Genomic DNA, 13,984 nt, shown 5'->3' on the forward strand with positions numbered 1-13,984 from the left:
AAATCCTCGTACAGCCGTAAGATATATTTCCACCTGGGGCAACGTTCTAGAACTAAAAGTATTGGTCAGGATGGTTTGTGGTGGTGGGGGGAAGGGGATACACGATATAGGCGTCACACATTATACTCATGATGTGAATTTGCGTGACTATCAATCTCATTAACCTCTGGGATACCACAACGCCTCCTGGTGCCAAGGTTGAAGGTTTTATTCCCATATGGTACTCTTATACAGTCCGTTCCAGGTGCCACTTGGGTATTGAACAAAATATGGCTGAATCAGCTAAAAAGTCCACAAACATTTAATTATTACTCACTCACAATACATCCAATGCTTATGAAGTAAAGTATGATTGATTCATTTAAAACATAATACAAAAAAAGAAAGAAATATACATACCTATATATCGATGTTATATAAGTTGTATGGCGATTTCTGATAATTTTGAACCATTTTTCCAGATTGTTCATCAACCCGTTTTACTGTGGGATATTGCCATTCGAGAACATTTTCCTCAACCGACGTCGCCACAATGAGGACATTTATGAGTACCCGTGTGATGAGGAGAGACTGCACTATTTTATAGCTAAACCAATGGTCGCACAGGCGCCATTAGCTTCAGATGAACCACAGGATGTCCCTTCTGTTTTTGCATGTGCTACAATGTGGCACGAGACCCCGATTGAAATGACGCAACTCCTGAAGTCGATATTCAGGTGAGTGAAGGAGTTAAGATTTATAGTCACATTGGCAATATTTCAGCCATATTGTCATTGAAAAGTTATGAATTAACAATAAAAGCAATTAAATTTTTTTTTAAATTGTCGACAAAGGACAGTAAAATAACTAGATGATCAAAGTTAGAGAATTAAAACTAGCAAGTAACTTTTAAAATTAGACAAATAGTACAGACAAAATAAAATAAAAAAACGCCATACTTAGGGACCATAGGAACTGACAGTACCTTTGCTATCTGAATGGACCCTAGACCAATATTCAGGTAATATTCGGTAGTTAGTTTATGGTTCCACATATGAACCATCATAAAGATAAGATCTTTTAACTTGTGACTTGATTGATCTGATTTATGTTTTACCAAGGCCGAAATATGTATGTCCCCTGTAATATATCAGGAATATTGCTGAATGCTGCGGCAAAACATTCATCTACTTTCTAACGTGATGTTAGACTCCTTGTTTAGTCGTTGTTAAAGATGATCTTTGGGAATAGTGTTATACATGGTGAACGCTGTCGGTTCCTTCAAAGTCACACGCAAACCTATAAATATATATCTCCAACGACATTGTGTTATTGTTCAAGTAAATGACGTTTACAAAATACGAAACAAATGTCAATTGTTTCAGATTGGACAAAGCGCAGGCCGAAAGGGAGCAGTTCGCATATTTGCATCCCAAAAAATCTGTTGAAGACAGATTCAACTTTCAAGGTTCGTTCCGTCAAGTTTCATCTTTTTTTTTTTTAAATAATTGTTCCATTGGCCGGGGTTATATCAACGCTTTGTATTTACAACTCGTGTTTGGAAAGCGCAATGTAAGCACACATGTTAATAGCATCATATACTTTTGATCTACGATGTAGACTGCTTTTTTTCTAGCAAACAAGATGTTATTCCAGTGGTCATCAAGATGTCTCTTCAGCTGCTCTTGCGTTGTTTCTTAATATTACATTTTCACTTGAAAGTCATATCGATTACAGTTACGTTAAATTTATAATTTAATTATAAATCATCTTTTGTTCATGGACCTTTTGAAAGCTACTAGGTGAAATGCTCTGTTGTATGCTCTGGCATCCGCCTCCGTTCCCAGTGAGTCAAAAACCTGGTAAAAGAATACTGGAACCATAAGATCTTCAGTCAGTAACGATTACGTCATGACGATGAATTTAAAACTATTAATGAAATTATCCTGAAGGTCTTGGACAAGTCCCTATTTCAGAATTCAGTATGAAAAACCATCAGAGATGGGCATTCCATTGCGGTTTGTACCATTAATGATATCGATTCAGGATATACAGTAATACGTTTGTTTTACTTCAGCCCACATATTCTTTGATGACGCTCTGGAACTGAACGAGGATGAGAAATGGCAAGTGAACCAGTTCGTGAGGACTTTGGTGAACGCCATGGACGATGCATGCTGGTGAGTGACCAGGGCAGTCAGTGTTAATGCAAGTGTGTCTGTAAATGACTTTAAAACTTTAAAACTAAACTCACTCACTCACTTATAACTCTGAGAGCAATGGACACATTTTTGTGTTGATGTTATTTTGTAAACGATAACTAGTCACTCACCTTCGCGATTCGTGAGTTTTTAAATCACTAAATATGTACTTTGTATTTCTATTTCACATATTTCAAAACGTTTTTATTCGATATATCTCCTTAACGAGGCGATGGGGTAGCCTAGTGGTTAAAGCTCGTCATGCCAAAGACTCGGGTTCGATACCCACATGGGTAAAACGTGCAAAGTCCATTTCTTGTGTCCTCCGCCGTGATATTGCTGGAATATCGCTAAAAGTGACGTAAAACTAAACTCACTCACACGTCAAAATTAACATCTCATTTTTTTATCGTTTCAAGAAATTCAGTTAATGCTCTGTTGTCATTGTCATTGTCTCTGGCCCATCGATCAGCAGATTGTCTCGTCGGTTTAATGTATATACCGCCTTTGCAACTGTGTTACTGTGAGACGGCATGTAATATTTTTTTACTCTCTTTTGTAAACAAAACGGACCTAACAGCGGGTATACCGATAAGTTGTTTGGTTGGTTTGTAGTTTAACGCTTCTGGGACAGACAATCCGGTTATAACAGCATCAGCATTAATCTACGCATCTCTGATACGATGACATGTGTCAACCAAGTCAGCGAGCCTGACCATCCGATCCCAGCCTGACCATTACGACAAGCAGGGTTATTGAAGACCAATTCTAATCCTGATCGTTACTGATCGATTGTATCGATATGACTTTACATACTCAAGCTTTTCACCTGCTGATATCTGTTGTTCATGCTGATATCTGTTGTTCATGCTGACATCTGTTGTTCATGCTGAGTTTTAGTTGTCCATCATACAATGTTCATAGCTATTTTGTCCTTTTCGCCTATTGGAATCTGTCTGAAGACTGCTTATTCTCTATATAACTGATAATCCTGATAACTGGTAGTCTAGACTACGGACTTTATGTACCCCTCTGACAAAAATACATTGGCACGGCACCCTCGGCCGAAAGCTATGAATACACCATGCCATTTAGATTGTGGTCTAAAATAACGCATGTTATATTTGGGATTACACTTCCTAAGCATTGCAGTTTCTGGGAGTTTTTTGGAAGTTGTGTCCCATCTAGGATTCGAACCCACGCCCTCAGAGTCAGCCGTCTTATCCGCTCAGCTACCGCAGCTTTACTGAGAAAGCGTAATCCCAAATTGTGTATTTACAGAGAATAGTTGTTTTATATCATCCTCTTTTCATCTTAATCCTCAGCGCTGTTCATCAGAAGTACATGAAGGTCCACGACCCCTACAAGGTAGTCACACCGTACGGGGCTCAGCTTCTCTGGGAGATGCCCGGAGGGAACCTGCTGTATGTGCATGTTAAGGATAAGAATAAGATCCGACACAGGAAGAGATGGTCACAGGTAACACTGCCACGCCAAGGTCAAAGTTTACTGCTTCATAGATTTAATAGCATTATATCCTGAGTCCCATTAATAATCTTAAGTGAGATCTGATTATAGTGAGATTCTAGTATTGATAGTATTGAATCCTGAGTCCATATTCATCTTAAGTGAGATTTAATAGAATTGAATCCTATTGAATCCTTCCATATTAATCTTAAGTGAGATTTAATAGATTGAATCCTGATTCCATATTAATCTTAAGTGAGATCTGATAGTACTGAATCCTGAGTCCATATTCATCTTAAGTGAGATGTAATAGTATTGAATCCTGAGTCCATATTCATCTTAAGTGAGATGTAACAGTATTGAATCCTGAGTCCATATTCATCTTAAGTGAGATTTAATAATATTGAATCCTGATTCCATATTAATCTTAAGTGAGATCTGATAGTACTGAATCCTGATCCCATATTAATCAATACAATCGGCAGTGAGACCTTTTTAAATTGTACCCGTTCGCCACGCCGAAGACCCGGGTTAGATTCCCCACGTTTTTACAAAGTGTGAAGCCCATATCTGGTGTTCCCTGAAGTGGTGTTGCTGGAATATTACTTAAAGCGGCGGTTGGTTGGTTTGTTGGTTGACGTTGCACTCAGCAATATTCTAGCTTTATGGCGACGGTTTGTAAATAATCCAGTCTGGACAAGTCAATCCAGTGTTCAACAGCATGACCAATTGGGATGCGATGACATGTGTCAACAAGTCAGCGAGCTTGACCACCAGATCCCGTTACGAGACGCATGGGTTCTTGAAGGCAAATTCTAACATGGGTCTTCACGGATAACAAAGTAATAGCAAGGTGCTTGGTTTGCAGGTGATGTACATGTATTACTTACTGGGCTATCAGCTACTGAAGGAGTCTGAAGGCGACATCCTCAAGAAGGCACGGGAAAGAGATGTAATGAACAAAGACGGTGTGGCAGAGCTCTTCAGCATCGATGTCCAGAAGAAGGTGGGAAGGAATTACAGTGAAACACCGATGTATCGAACTCTTATGTGTCGAACTTACGTTTGGTTCGAAGTAAAAGCTCGATCCCTGCTTATTCCTTATTTAGTCATCAGTTTTGGGATGCTTGCGTGAGACCTCCACGATGTTTCACTGTAAAAATTTGTTTGTTGGTCAAGCAGCAATATGACTATACTCTGTAAACGAACCGCCCGGAGAGCGGAAGATCGCCACGTCATACCAAAAGACGTTAACATATGGTACTTTTTGGTCCCTGCCTGGCGCTCGGCATTAATGGGTACAACAAGGACTGGTCGGCTACTAGAGTCAGTATAATGTAGGGTGTTCATGCTTGACTGCGGCATGGTTTCTCAGTGAGCTGGCACGATAAAACCAGCTTAAGTCTGGGCTAGTACAAGCAGCCACACATACACGCGCCTGCACATCGTCATATGAGCGAAATGATCTTAAATACGACGTTAAACCCCATTTCACCTCATCATATGTAAACGGATCTGAACCGGACATTCCAGTGACGTCATGAACATTGACTTACGTAATTTATGTATGATGTCATGCATCAATCAATGACGTAATCCTAACTGGTCCTGCTGCAACCATGTTGTGGCTGTACTGTTCAGTGATGTGATTAGGTATGTTACTAATGATTCGCCTTTCGCCTATAGTTTACCTGACATTTCGAAATCTGATTGTTCCTGCAGACCAAGAACACCTTCGTCCTGGCTCTTGACGGAGACACTGACTTCAGTCCGAGCTCGGTGAGGATTCTGCTGGACAAGATGAACAACGACAAGGTGGCAGCAGTGTGTGGCCGAATCCACCCGATAGGTTCAGGTAGGGTGTCTATATTAGGTTGAAATACGTGGCCGAATCCACCCGATAGGTTCAGGTAGGTTGTCTATATTAGGTTGAAATACGTGGCAGAATCCACCCGATAGGTTCAGGTAGGTTGTCTATATTAGGTTGAAATACATGACCGAATCCACCCGATAGTTTCAAGTATGAACTCAGTACTGTGTTGAAATACGTGACCGAGTCCACCCGATAGGTTCATGTAGGTTGTCTATATTAGGTTGAAATACGTGGCAGAATCCACCCGATAGGTTCATGTAGGTTGTCTATATTAGGTTGAAATACGTGGCAGAATCCACCCGATAGGTTCAGGTAGGCTGTCTTTATTAGGTTGAAATACGTGGCAGAATCCACCCGATAGTTTCAAGTATGAACTCAGTACTGTGTTGAAATACGTGGCCGAATCCAACCCTTTGATTCATGAAACGGCATCAGTACAAGGTTAAAATACGTGACCGAATCCAGCCGATGGGTTCAGGTAGGGCGTCTGTACCAGGTTGAAATACGTGACAGAATTCACCCGATGGGTTCAGGTAGGGCGTCTGTACTCAGTTGAAATGTTTCTGTGCCTGGTATTGTCCGTATTTTACAGTAATTCATAAACATGTTTATGATATAGTTTGAATCGTACGAAGTCAGTTTATATTTTGAGTTTATGTCATTCTTATTACCAATTAGCGTTTTCTATGCTGACATGACCCAAAACCAATATCTGAGTAGTTGTGTTTGTTAGTATTCATGGTGCATAAGGGAGCGGTAGGGTAGCCTAGTAGTTAAAGTATTCGCTTGTCATGCAAAAGACCCGGGTTCGATTCCCCAACAACATGCGAAGCCCATTTATGGTGTCCCCCGCCGTGATATCGCTGGAATATTGCTAAAAGCGCGTAAACCTCAACCCACTCACCCACTCATGGTGCATAAATCGAGTTCCTCCCAAATCAAATATGTTTTAAATAAAATGGCTAAAACTTCCTTTTCCTTTTTGAGAATATTGTGTGGGCGAATATTTTATGTAACTGTACGTGACATCCATGTCGTGTTGTATCTGTTTCCCAGGTCCACTTGTCTGGTATCAGATGTTTGAATACGCTGTTGGTCACTGGCTACAGAAATCTGCCGAGCATGTCCTAGGATGCGTCCTTTGCAGTCCTGGGTGCTTCTCCCTATTCAGAGCCTCTGCCCTGATGGACAACAATATCATGAGGAAGTACACAACGATGCCGACTGAACCGGGGCATTTCCTGCAGTACGATCAAGGTGATTGACCAGTGAAGGTCAGGGTTAGAATATTGTAAGTAGCCCGTAAGAGGCGATCGGGATCGGGTGGTCAGGCTCGCTGACTTAGTTGACACACGTCATCGTATCCAAATTGCGCAGATCGAGGCTCATGTTGTGGATTGTCTGGTCCAGACTCGATTATTTACAGACCGACGCCATATGGCTAGAATATTGCTGAGTGTGGCGTAAAACTAAACTAAACTAAACTAAACTAAACTACACTCACTCACTCACTCACTCACTCACTCACCACTCACCCACCCACCTCACTCACCACTCACCCACTACCCACCCATTTTTATGACCCACTGTCCAACACACCGCAGGATCAGAATATTTCATGTTCGTTTACTATTCCAGGTGAAGACCGATGGTTGTGCACGTTGCTGCTCCAGCAAGGGTACCGAGTTGACTATGCTGCTGCCGCTGACGCCTACACGTACGCCCCAGAAGGATTTAATGAGTTCTTCAACCAGAGAAGACGCTGGACTCCCTCCACACTGGCCAACATCATGGACCTGCTGGCATCGTCTAAAGTCACTGTCGCCCGCAACCCCAACATCAGCTTCTTATACATTATATACCAGATTGCAATGATGGCGGGAACCGTCTTAGGACCTGGCACTGTCATCATGATGATTGCCGGATCAATCCAATCCGTGTTCACTTTAGACCTGTTCATTTGCTACGGAATATCAATTTTGATTCCAAGCGTGTATATCATCATCTGTTTCACAACTCCAGCGAAGATACAGCTAATAGTAGCGGCTGTACTGAGTGCCGCATACTCCTTCATCATGATGGCTGTCATTGCTGGAACTGTGATTACAGCCTACACAGTGAGCCCTCTGCATCCAAGCGTTATCTTCTCAGTGTTGCTTTTCGCCATGTTTGCTTTAGGAGGAGTGCTGCATTGGAAGGAGCTGAACTGCCTCCCCCATTGTTTTATGTACTTTCTCTGCATACCGACTGGATATCTACTGCTTTTCATCTATTCAATGTGCAATCTCTTCAATGTCTCCTGGGGAACTCGCGAAGTACCGAAGAGAAAGACCAAGAAAGAAATGGCAGCCGAGGCAAAAGCCTTGAAAGCAAAAGAGGAAGAGGCTAAGAAGAAGGATGGCTATTTTGCCCGACTCTTCTTCAGTTCCACTTACATCAAAGAATTAAAACATCTTCTTGACGGAATAAAGCCAAAGTTGACCAGTTCGAACGATGCAATAGTAGAACAGTTGAAAGTTATAAATGAAACTATTGTTAGGCTCGCTGAGCAATCTGGTCGCAGCAACACTGATATGACGAAACCCGAAGCTGCCAGCACGGAAGGCACGTCCACTAGAGAGACATTAGACCCACTGTCATCAGATTCTGAAGAGGAAGATGAAGAAGAGGACGACGATGAACCAGAAGCTATTGATCCCTATTCTGGAAAACACTGGGTAGAAGACCAAGAACTGGGAAAAGGTCCTGTCATGCAGCTGTGCAAAGCTGAAGACGAATTCTGGGAAAAGTTCATTGCAAAATATCTGAAACCAATTGATAAGGATGAACAAAAGGAAAAACAAATAAAAGAGGGCTTAATTGATTTACGAAACAGCATTTGTTTTGCAATGATAATGGTAAATAGCTTATGGATTGCAATCAACTTCATGTTCCAGTGGAAAGAAGTCCTACGAGTTACTGTTCCCTATAAGGACGAAAAGGGCAATGATCAAGTACTTACATTTGGTGTCCTTGGCCTCTTGTTCATAGCATTCTTCACTATCCTGATACTTATCCAATTTTTGGGGATGTTGCTGCACCGCTTGGAAACTTTCTTCCATCTCATATCGATGACAAATCTTAGAACGGATAAATCGGATTCCACAAAGTTCAGTGCAGACACAGAACAGATCATGGAGACACTGAGAAATGAATTGGAACCAGTTCCTGATTATGACGCTGACGAAGAGGAGGATGAGCGACAGGAGAGAATTCGTTCCGTTGTACAACGAGGAGAAACAATGAGGGACCTTGCGAGGTCGAGAAGAGAAGGCCTTGCCAAATCTACAAAGAAGCCACTTTCCACAACACGAAACCTCAACAGAGATCGTGAATTGAATGCACCCCGTCCTCCACGACGGTACCAGCAGTTTGAAGGAGGGCTCAGGAACCGATTCTACACACCAGCAATAAAAAGCGTGTTGTCACAGATAGAAGTTCCACGTGAAGGGGGGATACGATGGGACAGTGGGGATGATCCCATCTATTCTGAAATACGTGACGTCATGCCAGGAGTCATGGGAAGGGAGTTTGCAAGAAGTGTCAAACGGTTAAAAGGACGGGAAAGAGATGTGAGACTTGGCAATGGAATGAGGATGAATGATGCAGCATTTATACCAATGCCAGACCCGAATGAAGTGCAAACAACACAGTTCTGAAATGGCGTCGTATGCAAATATGCACTTTAATAGACACAATGGGCACATGAGTATTGCATTGTGCCGCTCTTAGCTACATGCCAGCAATATCGCGTAAAGGGACACCAGAAATGGACTTCACCTTGTACCCTTCGGCTTGATGAGTGAACGCTTAAACTTCTAGGACACACACACACACACACACACACACACACACACACACACACACACACACACACACACACACACACACACACACACACACACACACACACACACACACACACACACACACACACACACACTCACACACACACACACTCACAGACTGGCGAGTTAACACTACATGTATCGTTTTGCAGCAGCCTTTGTTACATGGGATAGTGTTAGGTTCCCTTGATTGAACAATTTTTCCGCTGGTCGATTCCACACAAACCTCTCCGCCCGTCCATCAGATTGTTCTTGTAAACGCCTGTGCACTGGGTAATTATATTGTAACCAGGCACTCCGTGATATCATTGAAAAGCGGCTCGACCCAACTTAGTCGCTCTTCCTAAGAATCTGACGCTTATGGCGTTTTCTCAAGATATTTTAGGAAATACTTTTTTATCACATTTCAACTATGTTGGTGGCAAGAACAATGCTTCGATCTTAGGTCAAGCATTTATTGATCCTTTGTTGAACACATATACCTGTTAAAATCATACGGGTATCATCAATTTTGGGGAATGTGGGGTAGTCTTGTGGACGAACATCGTGTGGTTCTATTGCCATTATTGGTTCAAATGTGTGAAGCCCATTGGTGTCTCCAGTCGTCATATGTTTGCTTAAGTGACTAAATACCATGGTTTAATCTAACTCACTGACTTGTTCCAAGAATGTGCCCGAGCAACACCTGTTCAGAGCTATACGATACACACAGTACACAGATATCTTTCTGCAATGGAACGTCTCACCGTCAGACTTTACAAAGCACAGGAACTAATGCATCAGTGTTATCCATAAGTGACAAATGTAAAAGTATCATTAGCCATGCCAAACAGGTTTCACAGGAGACAAACATCGAGTGACTGGATGTTCTAGACAAATACACTGAGGTATTTAAAATACACCTTTGTATGATGACATACCAGAGGATATTTGTTGAAATAATGATTTCCTTAATTACCCAGAGACAATGTCTGTTTCTTAGACGGTACTAATTACTGCCTTGGCCTGCACTTGGACACACAGATTTTACTACACGCGTTTAACGAGCAGTTTTCGTTAAGAACCTTTAGTGCAGAGTAAGCCTATTGCAACTGTGATTGTTTTTTGTTTAATTGTTTTTTGGGGGGTTTTGGTTCGTTGTTTTTTTAGTTTGTTCTCTTTTTAATGTACATCCATAAAGAAATTAATACTATGTTTTCCAATTTTTAGTACTGTTTTGTTTTAAACATTATGACTTATGCCGAATGCGACCACCCATATTTTCACTGTGACATTTTGTGTGGAACTTTGTGTTTTTGTGTTCTGCGTCTAGATTCCGGAAAAGGATCTGATTAAGCTAGTTATTATTTTTGCTATTGTTGCAAGGCATGACTGTGCTCAAATGTATATGTATTACTTCTTGAAGGTTTGGTTATTTTTACAAAATGTATAACGATACTATATACTCTATGGAAAAAACAAACATTTGGTTTGTGACATATACTCTGACACGAGGTTCGTCTGGTACTTCATTACAGTTGCTCACTAGAAGTTATATGACATGCTTCACGTCCTACGTACCTATACTGCGTGCGTTCTACCTGTCCTATAGGTAATAGTGTACATACATATTTTGCATTGTGTTTATGGTCTGTAGATAACAGTTGAAATTGTATCTGATTTCGGTAACTGCAAATGTATTTTGACACACTGTGTATGACATAAAATCTGAAATGTATGTGCGTTGTTTCGTGTTTGAATTGTGGAAATGACGTGATGACTCGGCCTGACTGAAATCAAATTATATCAACTCGCTGTTGGCCAAGAAACTTTATTGCTCTCGATGTAACCTCGACGCGTTAATCTGTTATCGTACTGTCTGACAGGTTCTCACGGTTCTACAGTCTCGGGGCGGTAGGGACTCTTGTGGTTAAGGCGTTCACTCTTCACGCCGAAGACCGGGTTCGATTCCCCACATGGGTACAATGTGTGAAGCCCATTTCGGGTGTCCCCCCGCCGTGATATTGCTGGAATATTGCTAAAAGCGGCGTAAAACCAAACCCACTCACGCACTCATTCACTCTGCAGTCTCTGTCCACACGGCGATCCTAGCCCTTAGGTTATTGTACAGTACAACCAGACATTATTGAGAATTTAAAGATTGTAATTATTTATATTTTTTTCACTCATTACTCACGTATTAAATGTGAATATTAGCAGAACATAACTCCAGATTCAAAGACAGGTGAACAGTTAGGATTTTGTCAAGTCACCATGGGCAGCAATGCAGGCTTCAATGCGGCGGGGCATACTACTGATCAAAGAAGTTAGAAAGTCGTGGTCCATGCTGTCCCAATATCGGACCACCTCTTCTTTCATTTCAACAATATTTGTCAGATTTTTCATTTGACACTTTCCTTCCTAAGTCCCCAAACATTTTCTATTGGATTTGTCAGGACTATAGCTTGGCCAATCTAATAATGTCATATTTTGGGTCCGAAACCAGGCCAATGAATGCTTTGAATGATGTTTTGGGTCGGTGTCCTGCTGGAAAATCCAAACATTTCCATAGCACACGTGAGCAGATGGAAGAATGTCCCTCGAGAATATCTGTGTACCGCTCACTGTTCATATTCCCTTCAAATACACAGAGGGGCGTTGCCCCTAACACAGATATGCCACCCCAAACGTTAACTTTCGGACTGTACTTTGGGCGCTGATACAAAGGTTTTTCAGTTTGTTTGGTCCAGAAATTCAGTGTATTAGGAAACAGCCACATGCACACAGAACTTTCATCTGAGAAAATCACATTGTCCCAGTTGAAATTTCTATGCTGTAAGCACCAGTTCAACCTTCGCTCCTTTTGTTCAGGTTTCATGATCGGTGATGGAATTCCTCGACTTTTCTGCCAGCTCAGTTCTAATTGTCTCCTTACAGACAGCCACAGTTCCTCTATCAATCATATCCAGCCTTAAATTTTCTAAACTCAGTCGTTTGTTTTTAGAAACAAGAATACCAAGCCGCCTCCTGTCACCGACAGTCAATTTTCTGGGCCTACCTGCGCCTCCCTGGTGCTCAGTGCCATATCCATTTGCAATATTTTTCAAAACACGATAAACAGTGGACAAAGGGATGCCTGTTCTACTTGAAATCACATTAGCTGATCTGATGTCCTTGTTATAATACTCTAAAATCAACTTCCTCTTCTCTAAATCATCAATACTGAATATCACTGAAAATGTCGTCTGCTAGCAAGTAAACAAAGGGGGATAACTCTTCACAAACTAATGAAAAAGGATTAACGGAGTTGTCTCTCTTGAATGAAACCAAGCACTTGATAGCTGGTCACTTTGTTTAAACTAGAAATCCAATTAAACATATTCCTAAAATTCTCAATAATTTCTGGTCATACTATATAAATAACTGGAGAAAAGGACGTTTTTATAACCGTTGTTGTTGAATTAGTTTTTGCAAATAACTGGAGAACAGGATGTTTTTATTACTTATTATTTTTCGCATGACTTTTTTCCTCTGAATTATTTTTGAAGAACAAGGTGAAAATGATGTTCAAGTGACTTTGTCATGACTTGAATGAAACCAAGCACTTGATATCTGGTCAAGGTTGTTTATACTAGAAATCCAATTAAACATATTCCTAAAATTCTCAATAATTTCTGGTCATACTATAATTCTTGTGCTTTAACGTAGATTTTGGAGCGCCATAAACGCTTTGTAGAACCGGCCCTGAGATTATGAACCAACATTTAGTTTTCTTGAAGGCCGGTATATGCCAGACTGTTCTTCAGTTTACTTTGAACCCACCGATCACAGCATAATATTTGTTCTCGGACCACCGTTGTAGTTCTTTAGGGGGCGGTGGGGTAGCCTAGTGGTTAAAGCATTGGCTTGTCACGCCGAAGAACCGGGTTCGAATCCCCACAGGCTACAATGTGTGAAGCCCATTTCTGGTGTCCCCCGCCGTGATGTTGCTGGAATATTGCTAAAAGCGGCGTAAAACCTAAGTCAGTCAGTCAGTCAGTTGTAGTTCTTTAACACGCCAATTTTACTCTGGAGTGACAGTTCTATCCTAGGGTTTATATAAATCGTTTTTGCCACGTTCATTGAATTCAATAACAACGTGTATTCAATCAGTAGCTATCTGATGGCTAGAAAGGTGAACTGGGCTTTGAGGTTGCATTAAAAAAAATTCACTTTTAAACTAAGGAGAGAAAACGAACGAGCGTGTGGGTGTGTCTGGGTGCACTAGCCCGAACTAATGCCTATTTCACAAATTCACTTCGCTAAGATACCACACTTGTCCTTGTTTGAAGAGCGCCAGGCACGGTAACAACAAGTACTTGGTATGATGCTTCAAGAGGTTCGAAAGACGAATACCCCTATTCTGACGACCGCTCAATCAACTGAACTAATGAAAGGGGACAGGTTTCACCCCTTATTCTGATACTTGTGATCATGAATAATTTTCCCGTAGTGATGCTATGTCTTCATCGATATAAACCGGGCTCAGGTGGTCAGACTCGCTGTCTTGTTTGACACATGTCAATTGCGTAGGTTAGAATTGGTCCTCAGTAACACAC

The 13,984-nt window shown here is 41.4% G+C and overlaps 1 protein-coding gene across 1 annotated transcript; it reads left to right on the top strand.

The window, feature by feature from the left end:
• Positions 1 to 663: 663 nt before the first annotated feature.
• Positions 664 to 9,407, top strand: LOC124273161 (chitin synthase chs-2-like). The gene is made up of 9 exons (XM_046708380.1): positions 664 to 716; positions 1,365 to 1,447; positions 2,057 to 2,159; positions 3,506 to 3,659; positions 4,516 to 4,653; positions 5,370 to 5,471; positions 5,521 to 5,557; positions 6,577 to 6,777; positions 7,159 to 9,407. The coding sequence occupies exons 1-9, from the start codon at positions 664 to 666 to the stop codon at positions 9,216 to 9,218; spliced, it is 2,931 nt and encodes a 976-aa protein (XP_046564336.1). The 3' UTR covers positions 9,219 to 9,407.
• The last annotated feature ends 4,577 nt before the right edge of the window (positions 9,408 to 13,984 follow it).

Source organism: Haliotis rubra, unplaced genomic scaffold (genome assembly GCF_003918875.1).
Source record: "Haliotis rubra isolate DU_JTF1 unplaced genomic scaffold, ASM391887v1 Scf1772, whole genome shotgun sequence".
Taxonomy (NCBI): Eukaryota; Metazoa; Mollusca; class Gastropoda; order Lepetellida; family Haliotidae; genus Haliotis; species Haliotis rubra.